The sequence below is a fragment of the Sparus aurata genome, chromosome 17 (assembly GCF_900880675.1).
Source record: "Sparus aurata chromosome 17, fSpaAur1.1, whole genome shotgun sequence".
Classification (NCBI taxonomy): Eukaryota; Metazoa; Chordata; class Actinopteri; order Spariformes; family Sparidae; genus Sparus; species Sparus aurata.
This window is the reverse complement of record NC_044203.1, coordinates 11417291-11433244: the sequence shown is the minus strand read 5'-3', so window position 1 is coordinate 11433244 and position 15954 is coordinate 11417291. Positions and strand designations below refer to the sequence as shown.

Here is a 15954-nt window from a genome sequence, read left to right as displayed (position 1 = left end):
CTTGGGCCGAGATCGAGGTCCAGAGTGCTATGGACCAGATTTTTTATTAAGGACACCTCTGTACTCTGCTCCATTCAGCTTGCCCTCAACCCTGACCAGTTGCCCAGTCCCTACTACTGAAAAACACCCCCAAAGCATGATGGTGCCACCACCATGCTTCAACGTTGGGATGGTATTAGGCAGGCGATGAGCGGGGCTTGGTTTCCTCCAGACATGGCACTTAGAATTGCAGACAACAGTTCAACCAAGGTTCATCACACCAGAGAATCTTGTTTCTCAGTCTGTCTCTCCTTTAGGTGCTTTTTTGCAAAACGTTCACTGAGGAGAGGCTTCTGTTTGACCACTGTGCCTTTAAGCCCAGATCAATGGAGTATTGCAGTAATGGTTGTCCTAAAAGTTTCTCCCATCTCCACACAGGAACTCTGGAGCTCATCCAGACTGTCTCTGAGCTCTGAAGGCAGTTCCTTCGACCTCATGACTTGGTTTTTGCTTTGATATGCATTGTCTGCTGTGAGACCTTATATAAACAGGTGTATGCCTTTCCAAATCCCGTCCAATCAATTCAATTTACCATAGGTGGACTTCAGTCAAGGTGGAGAAACATCTCAAAGATGAACAAGAGAAATATTAGGCAACTGAGATTTAGCAAAAGTGTCATAGCAAAGGGTCTGAATACTTGTTTCTTTTTAATACATTTGCAAACACTTCTAAAATTCTGTTTCTGCTTTGTCATTATGGTGTATTGAGTGTAGATTGAAGAGGAACATTTTTTTAATAAACAATTTTAGCATAAGGCTGCAGCATAACAAAAGGTGAAACAAGTGAAGGGGACTGAATACTTTCTGAATGCACTGTATACATATGTTGAGCATCATCAGTGACTATTTTGACTTGTAATATCAACCAGTGGGAAAAATGTCTTCCTGCGGCATCCATACAGCTGATTATTACTTACTTTAAACTTCTACTCTGAAGGCACCTTAAACCTAACCAGTAGTTGTTCTTTGACATTTACTCTAGTCTGAACATTTCCATCAGTGTAAGAATGCTCTAATACTGAAAGGATGCAATTATGTCAAATTCTTTTGTAACCCAAAACTAGCCCAATACAGAAGCGAAAGCTCAACAGTAAAATATTCAAGGATCACTTTTTAACAATCTAAAATAGGACAGCTCCAAAGAGATGAGGTGGCACCGATTTCACTCCACAGTGACTCAAACTTGGTTTTTGACCATGGCCACTGAAAGGTTGTGGACGTCTTACGAGAGGCAGCAGCCCATGCAGTTGAGCTGTACAGAGCCCTTTCACTGCCTAGTTCATCTTTCACTCATTTCTGAGGGCAAAGGGAGAGAAGCCACAAATGCAAGAACCCAGTTAACAAGTCTTTTTGTTTATAGAGGAAATGGGGAGTGTGCATGTGTACTAACAAGAATAGTGCCAGTACTGTCTGACCTGTAATTATTTTCATCTGAAAAACATTGGTTTGCATTATTCAATTTTTCAACATTTATTTCGAAAAATTACTTAATTTAACTGTTTGTATAATATAAACAGTTTTTTATGTTCTCGTTCAGCATTTTACATTCAGGGAAAAGAGCATCCTAACAAAAACAGCCCTTAATAAGCACACCATAGGCACGCTACCCATCGAACATGCAGACTCCCTGAGACACCTTGCAAAATATATGTAACCCTCTTGATGCTAACTAAGAGATGCCTTGCATAACGTAAGCACACCATAACCTCAGAAGTCGTGACAAGGGACTCTGGCCACAGCACTCAAATCAATAAGCTGTCTACTGAGGCCAGCCCCGTGAGAAGACTACAGACTGATTATGCAGTCCGCCACTGATCACTTGGCCCAGTAAAAGATCCTACTCAAGTCTTACAGCAGCAGTCTCCTCTTAATACAAAAGACGTGCAGGGAATTGAATAGGCAATGACGTAAGCTTATCACATTCAATTACTTCTAAGTGTTCTTTTCCTCTCCTATGCAAGCACTGGTCTTCTGAGGAATTAAAGTAATCTGGCAAACATAATGTGATGTTCAGTTTTAATATGTCAGAGAAATGCCTTAAGCCAGTTTATAAATGAGGACAGTAAAATACTATAGGCACTCTGTTAAGGGAGGCAAGGTGTGCAGTTATCAGCAAACATCACCATTAATGTTAACTGGTGTTGAATGTCAATGACAAGAGTTGAAAACTTACCAAGACACGGAAGAAGTAGAGATATTCTGCAGCACCAGAGTAGTTTCCACACTCGTACTGGAACTTGGCGTATCTGTACAGCGTGTCCAAGTACTCCTGACGGAACTTCAAGAGAAATACAAGTTTATCAATATCGCTCAGGATAAAAGCAAATTGCTGTCAAAACAAGTTATATAAAAAAAAAAAAAAAAAAAAATCAGGGATATTTTCAAATTAAAACATACAATGCAGCACTACAATGCAGCTATGCGGAAATCCCAGCTGTGTCATATATTGTTGCGGCATTTCAGGGTTAAGGTATAATCAAAATAAAAATATTACGCCTCAAAAATGTGGGCTACTCCAAATATATTTTAAATCCTCATAACTAAATTGAAAAATCTAATTTTAATTGCATACCTATTCGTAGTGGTAACATACTTTTTTCTCTTGCGGTGGCACACCACTGCTAAATAAATATAGAGTAAACACTGCTACAGCAATGTACCAAGCAGTGGTCAGGTGAACTAAATTAGAAATGGAGATGTATATATAGGGCTATCATTTCAAGCCTACTTGTCTACCTATATTTAACTGTCCTTCCTGCTGTCTAGTATCTCACAGCAGTGTGCACTGACGTCAGGCCATTCACTAGGATTCAGTAGAATTGGGACAGGCAGTGGGTGCACCGGGCCGCCCAAGCCTTTCCCACAGCATGCTGAGGGGCCCCCGAGCCTGGGCTGTGTGGAGGTGCACTGGGGACAGCATGCAGGTCAGCGGGATACCGGAGTGGGAGGGGACCGATGGATGGGAGTGTAAGAAGCCAAAAATCACGGTAAATATAGAAGCTCCGGCATTCTTGCGGCTCTATCCACGAGTCCCGAGCTACTCCGTTTATTCTTAACAATTCACCACAGAATGTAAATGTCCGCAGAATTTGTGCAAGCCATACAAACCCCGAAAATGAGTTAAGGGTTTTGGGAAGTAGTTCTGCATTTCCCTGCTCGGCCAGCCCCTCCCACTTCGCCCCTAAAACAACCATGGGTTCACACAAGAGCCATGGGAAATGCAGTGAAGAAGTGAGATGTCAGCAGATCAGGCCAACTTACGTTATGTTTTTCTGCCAAATAGTCAAAGAGCATTCGTCCATCCCTGCAAAAAAGAAGAAAAAAAAAGAAGCAAGACAGTTCCTGTTGTTAGAGGTCATTTAACTTGGGTTGCAGTTTGGCTGACATACTGGTGTATGGAGTCTCCTTCAGGTACATTTTTCCACTTCTGTTCTAAATCAAGAGCTTTGCATACATGAAGACCATTTCACTTTTAAAACAGTGTGATGGGCTGTTTATTACAGTCGGTTTGGCCACTATAAATCTATGCTAGCCATGTCTAACAAATTATGTCTGGTGAGGGAAGTGCCTCTGAGTCTCTATGGCTTTGTCAAAATAAAAGGAATGCACTGGCTCTTCTAAACGTTTGTATCCAAACTGCGTTTTACTACTTTGCCTGTAACCTAAAATCTTGGTATTTATGTGGACACCACATTGAAACTGCGTGTGTTTCTTGGGTATTTTCACTTCTGTAATGTGAACGAATTAGTGCACATTTGCTGGCAAATGTGTGATGTATTATTGAGGCCAGAGCCAGATTCTTTGCTGCTTTGGGACAGGTCATCTGCTAATGCTCTACAAATGCATTGCAGCACTGCAGATGTATCCCTCACAAAAGATACAAAATGGGCCCATGAATAGTATCCATACAATGTCTGTCTTAATAGTGACAAGAAATAGCTTAACTTGTACATTTTGCTTTGCACTAGTTTTGAGGTTTAGATGAAAAGCAGCTGCGCAGATGTCCAACAAGTGGCAACTGTTTCTGAGAAAGTCTGCACAGCATTACTGCCACCTTCTGCACTGAAAAGTCAAGGAGCAATCTATAGCAGGTTGACTTAAAAAACAACAACGCACAAAACGTTGGTTTCATTGCTTTAACAAGTCTGAACAAATGAGAACATAAATCATAGCTCACCCTTGTGGTTTTCATAATCTACCATGTGTGTCCAACAATAACAGACTGTTTATAAATATGGTACTAACACGGTTTACTATGACAGCTGGGCTTCAGTGGTTGTCCAAATAAAGCCTGGTAAGGCAGATTAGCCTACTGTTCAATAAAAGTACTGAGACCAATAGGTTATATTACCCTGTAAAATGATTTATGCATCAGTGTGTGTTAAACCAAAGTACAGGGCAATGGGGTTCAAATAACAACCCATTTCTCATTCCCTGCACCGAATGATCGTCTAATCCAGAAATAATGTCAAAAACAAGCAATCGCATCAAAAATTATTTAGCCATAATGATGGAATAAAACTGTTGCATGTCCTTTGGCTTCAGAGCGAATTCTTCATTGACCCCAGATGAGTTCCCCATTGTTTCATAAAATCAGATGGTATGAAGAGAAAATTCTTTAACTTAAGACAGACACAAGATCCCTCATCCAAAAGGAAGATTTCCTCCTGACTTAGCAAACTTACAATAACATGGACATAAATAAATCAATGTTGCTATTATCAGGCTTCAAATCTCATAACAGTTCATATTAATCTGTGTCTTATATAAACAAATGTTTGCAGCCCAACTACAACAATACAATAAAACAGTACAAATTGAAAATAAATGAAAATGGAAAATGCTTTTGATTAACTGTACACACTCTCGCCAAGAAACAAAGGGAAGGACACAGACTGAATATGACCAAACTATTTTAATCACCGTCTACAACAAAACAGTCTTAATAAAACTTAACCACAGCATTTTGCGTCTGTCTCTTTTTACGTCTGTCTTTGCTGACTCGCCCCTAAAAAAGGCCAAGTGCGTTTTTCATTCAAAAAGCAGTTCCATTGACTCTACAAAATCTTTTTTCAGTGCTGCTTTTCCACGTATGGTTTCAAATAACAGGTTTTACTAATCCTAGAAAGATGGCAAGGAAGACCAGCAATAAATGTCACAACCTCATAAAGGCGAATCATATCTCTCATAAAATCTGTTTTAGGACAATAACAACAATCATAATAATGAAAGACACCAGTCTTTATTCATAAATGAGAGCTTTTACCTGGTGGACTGCATCTGCCTTGTAGTCTCCGGGTCCTCAAACATCTTCACAATGGGTTCTGTCTCTGACTGCAGCTGCTTTAGCTGGGCCACAACCTCAGTCCTCTTCTCCCTTAGAGCTGACACAGGGAGGATAAAGAAGGGCATTAACTACAGTAACACCATAAACCAACACTTACACAGCCTGCAACCAAGCTCTGGAAGTGCTGTAAATAAAGTTTACTGCTAAATCAATTCTAAATGGAGTGAGTGAGTTCTATAAGGCAATTTCAATACCATCCTTGATATTGTGTGAGTGGTTGCCGGAGAAGTGCATATAAGGAGTGTGTACCATGCGTCAACACTTACTATGGGGAATTTCCTTTTCAGAAAAGAGGCTTCTGTGCACATCCATGGCAAAGTCCACCATGTTAGTGTCACTGAGGAGGTCCAGTTTTCCATTAAGCAGCTCCTGCTCATTGTAGATCTACGAAACAATGATAGAAAACAGAGGTGAGTGGATGTTTTGTACAACATTATTATCTAACTTGGAGGCTAAGAAAAAGTTACAAGAACTTATATACTGAATGTTTTCAATTAATAAATAATAACAAAGAACACACTCTTATTGTCAACTGACTTAACCTTCAAAACATATAAAGTATAAGTTGCTTGCATAATAAATATTTGTACTTAATAAATGGCGTGCTGGCTATTGTTGATGGTATTATAACAACATTCAGTTTAAATGAAACCAAACATATTAGCCATTACTAGCTTACTACACGTAACAGAGACACCTAGAACAGAAAATGACATTCATGTGAGCATTTTAACTTAACCTACTGATACACAATACTACATGATCATCGAACCCAGCCGGTGTTACGTATTGCTATTGATAATCGTGTTATGTGTTGTAAACATTCTTAATTGTTATTTTCCAGCTTTTAAGCGATATTTGTCACAGACAGACTAAGTACATATTCGAACCTTTAGGGTTATTTATACAAAATGAACGACTTTTGTTAGCTTCCAATGGTTAGCATCGACTAAGAGCTAATGTACGCCTGTTTTACGGACCCGTATATCCCCACCGGGCGGGAAAATCGCTGACCTACAGAATGCGAATGTGTGTGGAAGCACCGCCCAACAACGATGTACACCCTACTACGCCGAGTACAGGAACCACGCACTCCTAAAACCACCTGAAACAGCGCGTGGCTCGCTTACCAGCTTTGTGTCAAGCATTTCCAACTCAAACGCAGGACTTCCGATGCCTTATTTTCAAATGTAAAGTTCAATGGAAATCTTTCGTGTGTTAAAATGTGCCATGCGCAAACTTTCATGTCGCATTTTTATCATATTTATTCGTGTAACAACTGCACTTATTAAATCTACTTATTTTGTTTTATTCTCACGGAGAGTCATCCATTTAGGATAGACGTAACTTGTTTCGACGCTTTTATTTTGAACCCATGTCTACATTTCCGGCTACACTCCGTTTAAACGTGGCTACTTTACACAGCTCCAGAAAATGTGGACAACTCCTTAGCGCTTTAAAACGGCTCAAAAGCCATATATAGTTACTTTAAATAACGATAAAGTGTACCGAAAGTTGTATGTGTTCGTATAGTTCGTACCTCTTTGACAGACAGGAACTCCAGGAGAGGAAAAACGAGATGACGGTCTAAAAAGTGAGCAATTTTGGTGGTGAGGTCGTATTCCGCCATCTTTGCTCCGGGGAAAGGGAAAAGGAAGCGCGTTTCAGCTTTGTGCGGAGGGGCGGACCAATCAGCGACGTCCTCCGCATCCTCACTGAAATGAGTGGTGATGCTGCTTTCACAGGGTTTTTATGAAGTGCATGCTGTCCGCTTATTCTGTGTTGTATACCGTATTAAATCATTGTAATAGATAGATAGATAGATAGATAGATAGATAGATTTTGCTTTTCTGAACTGTTTGATGTTGTCTTGCACCACTATGCTGTGCTCGCTTTTCCTTCAAATTTCCAGTATGCAGGCATGATAAAACTATTTAGAATTGTTATTTGTTTGCTCCTTTTCCCCTCAAGGCAAATTTCAGTTTCAGTCATGCTTTTGCACTGTCCAGGCCTGATGTCTTAGTGAGCTTACTCATTCTATTTAAGTTTTACCTTTAATAGAGTGATCAGTTTAGGAGTATAATAGGTAACATGGTCTCGTGAGGTCTATATATATTATATATTTATTATATATGCATAGCCCTCTTGCTACAATGAAAGTTAACAATCAGTTCCCTGCTGGTGAGAAAGAGACTTGAATTTCACCGACATCTTTACCATTTCGGCCTTCCTCAAATGTGTAGCCTTCTTTTTTTTAGCCTCACTGGTTTCTCAGACGGATGCATGACTGTGACTCGTAAACCTTTCAAAATTGCCATAATTTCCTTGTGGTGTTGATACAGTGAAACATTTCATTTATAAAGAGGGATCGGCGCGAGCGTTTTGTTGAATTTAAAAACATAGGCTTTCCTCCAGACACCGCCAATATTTCTCCTGTAAGCCTGTGTGTGACTGACTTCTTCATGGGACCAAAACCATTTGAGGGCAAATATAGACATGATGATCCGACACTCACACGCCTGCTAAATTTGAATGAAAACAACCAGATAATTTCCAATCCTTTTACTTTTCCACAAGGCTATAGAATGTCTCCACTGTGCATCTGAACCAGCCCTCTTTCTCCGCCTTCAGCAGCTGCCTCATAAAGGTGCCCATGTGTTGACCATACTCAACAACAGCCAATATCAGCTACTAAATGATCCATCTCTAATAGGTTTCACTACTACCTTGTTTTCTTGACAACCACACGAAACCGTCTTGTGTCCTCGCACAATTCCTTCCTTGTTACCGCTGAGCTCTCTCTCCTTCACTCCCCCTTCTCCCTGCCGCCTGATGGCAGGTAGAAATGAGTCATAAACAGACAGCACTCACCATAGCCATTTGCTGTTTTACTGGGTGCTTCTGACACAGTCAGCTCTGGCTCAGTGGCAGCTTGCTTAAATTGAAAAAAAAAGAAAAAAAGAAAAAACACTGCTTTTACTTTGCTGAAGACCCCTTTGTGTTGTCTGCTTCATTTCAGCAAAGGTTTTGCAGGAAAAGGAGTCACCCGTACGGTCATTAAATCAGTTTGGCAGGCATCATTTAGGAATTTGTCTCTATTAGATCATTCATGATTTAATTTAAATACTTAAAAACTCCAGTCAGTTTGGCTACTATAAGTTGGCTTTATAAGGTCACATTAAAATACTTTCTCTGTTTCTTTTTTTCAAAGTACCAGCTTCATTAATGTGAGCAGCTATGCATACTGTAGACACATTTCTTAAATGTCATGTTTGTTTGTTTTTTTGCTGAGTGTAGTTATCTTAATTCTCCTTAGTTTTTTTTCTTGAAGTATTTGAATTATTGATCATTTTGAAAATCGTTCAATGTGTTGCATAATTGTTGTATTTAATTTTTAAATCTCCATCTCCGAATTTCCATGTGGGAACCACAGTTACATCATGTATCTGATTTTTCCTGACAAAGGTTTAAAGTTAGGGAATGGAGAAAAATGAGTAGGGTCTTTTTGACTGATGATAGGATAAGATTTTTTTTCTGAAGGCAGGAGAGCATCCTTTTTTCTCTTGCCATGAATTTATATTTGCAATGTTGTTCATACTTGCATAGTTTCATACAAAAACGCTGTAGTTCATATGAGTGCACTTGGCAGAATATTAAGATGTAATATATACAATAATAAGGTTGAACATGTCAGCGGGTACATGTTTGACTGTAATTCTGCCACTTTAATACTGTTAATTAAAGCAGCTACAGGGAACTTACATTTTTGTTGATTATGGCGACCCCTGTGGACAGAGTCGGGTGTGTCACCATTATGTTGTAAATATCCTGATCTGGCTAGCTTGTGACTTTGTTTGAAAGTGTGTGAAACAAAGACACAAAAGATTTCTTCTTTAAACACAGCTGTTTGCACGATGTATTCTGATGTGGTAATGTATCCATCTGTGGCTACACAATTCATAACTGTACTAGACAATGTTGAAACAAAACTGTGCCACCAGACAACAGAGCAGCTTGTTTCCTCAGGCAGTGAGACCCCTCTATTCCTCCTCAGCACTTTGCCATGAAATTGTTTTTTGAAATAAAAAAACTATAATAACCCTATAGAAATGGCCTGTCTTTTTTGCTGCTGGCATCAAATTGAGACTGTTTCAGCAGTTGAAAAGTCTAGAAGAGGCCACCAAAGACAACATTAATAACCCTGGGAAGGGCGTTTGTTTTCGACAAAATAAGGTTCAACTCCTCTCACCACCTCAGTAACTTTCATAGTTACTGAGCAGGAAAACCTCTACGTGTCCTTCCAACCTAAAAGTGATCATAAAGCAATAATTGTTCCTCCATCTAACATAAACAGACGCACTATATCGTCCATTCTCGGTATAATTTGAGTTGTGTGCTTGTGTTTTATGTGCAGGCAATAATACTTGTTATTACACAATATTGAATTAGGAAGCAGCGGGAAAGGTCTTCACTGGTCCAGGCAAAGCCAGTGAGCCTTCTCAGATAAGTAAAACACCACAAGCTAAATTCAAACCGACAAGAAATCATGTATTTTAAACACTGATATGAAGGCCAAATTGCTTTGGTTTCTCTTGTTTCAACCAGCCAATCTTCATTTTGGAAAAAAAAGGTGCTTGGGAGGTAGTATTTTGGAAAACATGTGCAGGGGAATATTCTGTCCTTTCTTGGAATTTTCTTCAGTTTTCTTTCCTGACGCCACGCTAATGTTATTTTGCTGATAGCATGCTGGTATCGCATAAACATGTTCAGTCTAGACTTCAGTCTTCAGAATAATCACTGAGCGGAGACGTTCTCTATCTTTCTGCTCAAAACTAACTTTTGACCAGTTCTTTCATTTGATAATAGAGGTCTTATATTGCATATTTAAAATTTGCAAACCAAACAGACCCTGCCGCCGAGGGCCTGGCCATTAGGGCCTGAACTATGCTTAATACATGTTTTCAAAGGTCCAGTTCCAGCTTACTCATCCATCCCCGAAGAGAAAAGCAAAGGCAAAACTGTGAATAGCAGACAATTTGGAAAAAGGGCAAAGAGATATAATTTAAGTTTGGATTATACCAACCCAAACTAAAAATGGCAACTGTTTAAAGGAACAGTTTGGCATTTTGGGAGATACATTTGCTGTTTTGCTGAGAGTTACATGAGGATATTGATACCACGGTCAGATCTATATAGTTGATATGTAATTGGAGCCTGGCAAGTTCACTTAGCTTGACATAAAGACTGGAAAACAGAATTCACCTAGCATCATTTTTTTTTACACAACTATATAAAGTGTAAAAACAACAAGTTGCCGTTTTACAAGCATTCATGTTCCTGAATTCTTGTCATCAACCTTGTGTTGCCAGGCAACCAGCAGACTCTCCAGGAAGTCAGTGCTCCAGGCCAAGAAATAGATTGGCCCACAACCCCTTGTAAAACTGCAACTTGACGTTTTTACACTTAAGCATATGAATTATGATTCTCTGGAAAATCAAGCCATTTCTCATTAGACATGAGCCGTATCAGGAGATGAGGAGATACATCTTATTTTGTGTTGTGTAAATGGTCCAAGGATGATCTCATTTCTGCTGTATGGGATGACATGAGCTCTATTCTAGTGGGATAAAAGTGGCCCCATACTGAAAGATGGATGTTAATTGAACATAAAATATGTATCTCTCATGACTGAAGGAGATATCAATCATATTTGGATCACATCTTGGAATATAATATGGCTGGATTCTTGGGGTTGTATTTGGGTACTGGCCTATATATTTGGGTTATTGAACTACTTCCTTTGGTGACCTCACAGTGCTCCCAAGAGGTGAGATTTTTCCCCCTCAAATTAATTTAAGTGAAATGGACTAGAAAATGAAATAAAAATGACAATACACTCACTTCTCCTTAGTGGAGTCCATGTAGATTGATTCAATTGAGATAGTCAGATTCAATCTGAGATGCAGAAGGCACAACAGTCTGAGGCCATTAGTAATGACCCCAAACACACCTCCGTGGTTTACAAGCACCACTTAAAGACCAAAGAAGACTGATGTGACTGTGACTGTGTGATGTGACTGTCATGGACTCTCCTCCACTGTCTCCTGACCTCATCCCCTACTGAAAATGTTTTGGGGCACTTGCATGCTTATTAGAGCAAATAGAGGGATATACCAAATACTACGATATTCTGAAATTTATGGAGCTTGCTTTTTTGTTTATTCAGCTTTTCACTCAGATTGTTACGCTTTCTTCATAATTTGTAATGAAAAAAAAATAGTGTTGCATTTGAGTATTTTGACTAGTGGTCACAGACATTTCGACCCAACTGTATCTTACTCATAAATCACCAACACTTTGGTGCTAGGTATAATCTAGTCTGTGCTACAGCAATAAAAAAAATACATATTTAGAAAATTCCATGGCAACATCTGTTTCCAGAAAAGCTATTGTTCCTCTGGAGTCTCCACATCCGTCTTTTCATTGGAACTACTTTCTACTGAAGAAATAGCACCTGTGATAACTGTTGACAGTGCGGTCCAGGGGAATCAAACCACTCATACCCAACCCACCAACCTCAAGGACAAGTGCTCCCCCTAAGATGTATAACGTGTAAGTGAAGTTCAGAAGGTGCTGATGTGAGGATTGTGTTGCATTTAGCCTTGCTGTTTACCCATGTTTCCTGTCTTTATGCTAAGCTAAACTGACCAGCTGCTGGCTGTGGTTAAATATGTAGTACAGATATGACAATGGCTTCCCAAAATGTCCAACTACTCGATTAAGGCAGAGTCTATGCAATTGTGCATACTTCCTGCGAACATGAGCCCCACACTGTGATTGTTTAACCTCTTGTGGATGCAGTTCACGGCCGTCAGCTCTCTAACATAACTTTGTTTTGGCGATTTCTCTGCAACTTTGTAATCTCCCCCTGCCAAGGTGCTTCTCAGTCAACCCAACCAACAGGCTGAATGTAACTTATGATTTGTTCCCAGCAACGCCCATAATATCCAGCCAGGATGGTGAATGAAGAGGTTTGGGTTAAGGGCTTATCAAAACTTTAAACAAAGCCCATAAAAGTGGAGTAAATATAAACAGTCATCCAACATTTCTGTCTCCTCGAATCAAAGCATGCGCGTGTTTTTGTAGGATGAAGCAGTTGCGGGCGGTGATGGCTCTGACCACACATGATCTCCAGGTTCAACACCGGGATGCTCAGACAGCAACACATTTCAGCATGCAAGACAGTTATCCATCATTCTACGTGTTTGTCTTGCAGAAAACACTCCTCTGCCTTAATGGGATAAACTTAAAGGGCGCTGCTGTGACAGGCCAAATATTCCATGAAAAACCTCAGCTCTCCAGTTCCCTGAAAGCTTTCTTGGTCAACAAATGAATCCAAGAGAGGGAGAGGAGATGACACTGCCAAAGACACCCACCACTGGCCTCATTCTAATATCTGTCAAAATATAAATCAATAAGACCTGAAGACGAATGACTCGGCGCTGTGTGTAGCAAAGCCAAGCATCCCTGCTCTGAATCTGAATTCCAGCATCTCATATGAATTTCAATGATTCTTTTGTAAACTTTTTAGATATGCATCACCTCGCTCCGTGTGTGTGTCAGGTTATAAATCAGCGGCCCACACTCCTGATTCGGAGCACAGTGCTGACTTCAGCAGTGTCACACTCGACGGCAGAGGGATGAAGGTTATCGACCAGGCCTGTGGGCCAGAAAACAATGCAAACCTCCAGCGAGCGCCTGATGGCACCAAGCAAAGAGGACATCTGCGCAACACATGTCGGCCGCACAAACAAGGAGTGACTTGTACTATACATCAGCAGCATCGCAGAAGGCACACATGGGAGTCGATCAATATTTGACCCCTCTAATCCTTCCTCAGATGCTCGCTCCTCTCGTTATGCATAACTTCACTCGTGCTCTGCAATTTGCTTTGAAAAACATGACATTACAGAGAACATGGCGCTATCTCCAAATTTGTGGTGGTGAGCATTCTTACCAGAAAAGAAAAGTGAAATCGGATAACTCCAGATTATGTTGTATAGTTACAGGCTTCCACTGCATGGGGGACGAGATTTGAATATCCCTCTTCCTGCGGATTTTTACATTTCTGTAATAATTGCTATTGTGTGTGTTTATGCAGCTAAGTGGAGGTCTCTGAATAAAACCACTCTCGGGCTAACGGAAAGAAAGTAAGACCAGTGAACAAAAGCTGTGACTTCTGTGAATGTCAAACCTCAGCGTCGACCCCGAGAGGTTGTAGAAGTGCTTTGTATTTCGAGTTGGAACCATGTATGAAAAAAAAAAAATGCTGGTGGAATGAATGAACTTCACCAGCTGCCGCAACTTAAGATGAAGATGATGCTATTCTTGGATGAGACGGAGAAAGAATTTTCAATATTTGGCTCGGAGGTGTCAAAATTGTCACGTCACTGCCAAATCCTCTCTCAGAGATCAAACTTTCTCTTTAATAAGACTGCATGAGGGTTATGTAAGATCAGGCTTCAATGTAAAGTCCTCCAAAGAGACTCTTCTTTTTTTTTTTCCTACTGTAATAAATTCAAGGAGGAGCGCAGGAATGTGTTCATGTAGAAATCAATTTATGGCCTCCAGAGCTTGTAAGAATGAGTTTTTCTCAGTCTAAATTACCATCACTTCTCATGATGAATGTGGCCATCACCTACAGCCTGTGCTGAAGTGTTTCGGAGGTAATCTCACGCATGCTGATGTTAAATCCTTGTTCGGATTTAATGAGAAAGGACGATGGGCTATTAAAACCAATCTAGCAACACATAATATACTACATGTGGTAATACTCCAATCCACAATAAGCAATCACGCTACTGCACAAGGTGCCGGGGGAGCAATACGTCCAACGCTTCATACCGTGTGAGTAACATCAATTACCAGTGTGGTGCTGCTCTGACATCGGGCTGAATATTGTTCTTGGCACCGGAGTCAAGACGGAGAAGAGCAGGAGAGTGAGGAAGCCTAATTGTGATGTGCCATAATTTCCCGCTCAGGGCCTCTCACTCAGGATATGGGTGAGGTCAAAGGTGCAATAGAGGGAGTCCATCAGAGGCAAAGCGTGCTGAAGTCATCTGTACAGAGTTATTCGCGGTGAGGTGAAAGCAACTTGCTCAGACAGGGGACCTAATCAGATTTCAAAGTAAACACAGCGCCGCCGGCTCCAGAAGGCTGAGTCCAAACATTGTTGCTAATTGCATCTGTCTTCATTTTCCGCAACTCACTGTACAACACCAACGAAGGAGAAACCTAGATGGAACAGGAACTATTTCAAAACCACAGAGAGCACCTCAACCTTACCTTAATTTTGAGTCCATAACTGTTCATTTTAGAGATTGCCAACTCTGATTGCTTCTGTCAGAAATCAAAAAATAATGCCTGTGAAGTGTTTCTACTGGAATATTTAGCTTTTTTTTTTTTTTTTTTTTTCATACATGGAGACCGAAAAGGAAAATATATATAGGCTTGTCTTGTGTGCCATATGTGGGGGCTTCCAGAGCATGGAAACCTACGTAAGCACCAGTCAAGTAGTACAATTTGGGTTTTCAGATGGCTGCAATTGATCTCCCATATTGTGACATTTCTGCACAAGAGAGCTGCTCCAAGTTAAACAGGCGCCTTATGTCAAGAGGCTTTTTTTTTTTTTTTTTTTTTACCACCACCACATCCAGCTGCATCTCAAAGTTATAGACAGCTTGTTCACAGAGCGCTTTTTACCATCGTGTCCTGAAATCCCAGGAGTCACGGCCGCTGCACGGCGTTTATTGCGGGTCACTGTTAGGGCCCTGGCCTTCAGTGGCACCTTGGCAGACAGGGGAAAGCCCTCTTCCCCAGAGGACAGTGTGTGATTGTTTTAATGTGGTCTCTTTGGCATTTCGCGTTCCAGCAAAAACCCAACCACATATCAACTGACTGCCATGTGCAGACTTGAAAATTACAAGTGCACAGATCGCCAAAGCTGAGCGTAACCTAAACTGTACACAGTGTTATTATTTGTATCCCTGACAGGGATGATGACATTTCATCGTTCCCTTGTGCACTTGCCCATTACTGATATTTTACAATATCATTGTCCTTTGGAAAATAAATCTCCTTGTTGTCCTTTGCAACAGAACATCAACAAAGTATGCATAACAGTAGGCTGTATGCAGTGAGCAGCACTGGATATGACATCAGGTCTCTGAAATGTCTCTGTAAGCAAGTTTGTGCTGAGCCCACATCAACAAGTGTGCAATGTGGTAAGAGAGAAGTGTGTAAGCGAGCATACACTGGGAGGGGATGAGATTCACAGAGGCTCCTCAGGGAAATCAGGATAAATTGTAGATGTGCTTGGAAAGCACATTTCATATTTTCGGAGGAAACTGATTCTCGGCTCGAGCCGACTGTCCAACCCAATACTTAGCAGGGGAGTTATATAAAAATGGAAGTGGAGCATGAAAACGACATGATGTGGATTGTTAATGTCTGCTGTAGACTGCTCACCATCATGCTGCTTGTTGCTGGGTGCTGAGCAGTGCAAAGGTT

At 40.6% G+C, this 15954-nt stretch overlaps 1 protein-coding gene across 1 annotated transcript in view; it reads right to left on the bottom strand.

The window, feature by feature from the left end:
* eif3ea (eukaryotic translation initiation factor 3, subunit E, a) overlaps positions 1-7082 on the bottom strand; it is a 31429-nt gene extending 24347 nt beyond the window's left edge. Inside the window, exons 1-5 of the mRNA XM_030394867.1 lie at positions 6926-7082; positions 5652-5769; positions 5305-5422; positions 3300-3342; positions 2212-2316 (exon numbers count right to left, since the gene is read on the bottom strand). Of these exons, the coding sequence (XP_030250727.1) occupies positions 2212-2316; positions 3300-3342; positions 5305-5422; positions 5652-5769; positions 6926-7015 (474 nt within the window). The 5' untranslated portion in view covers positions 7016-7082. The remainder of the gene's footprint in view (positions 1-2211; positions 2317-3299; positions 3343-5304; positions 5423-5651; positions 5770-6925) is intronic.
* Positions 7083-15954: the final 8872 nt, after the last annotated feature.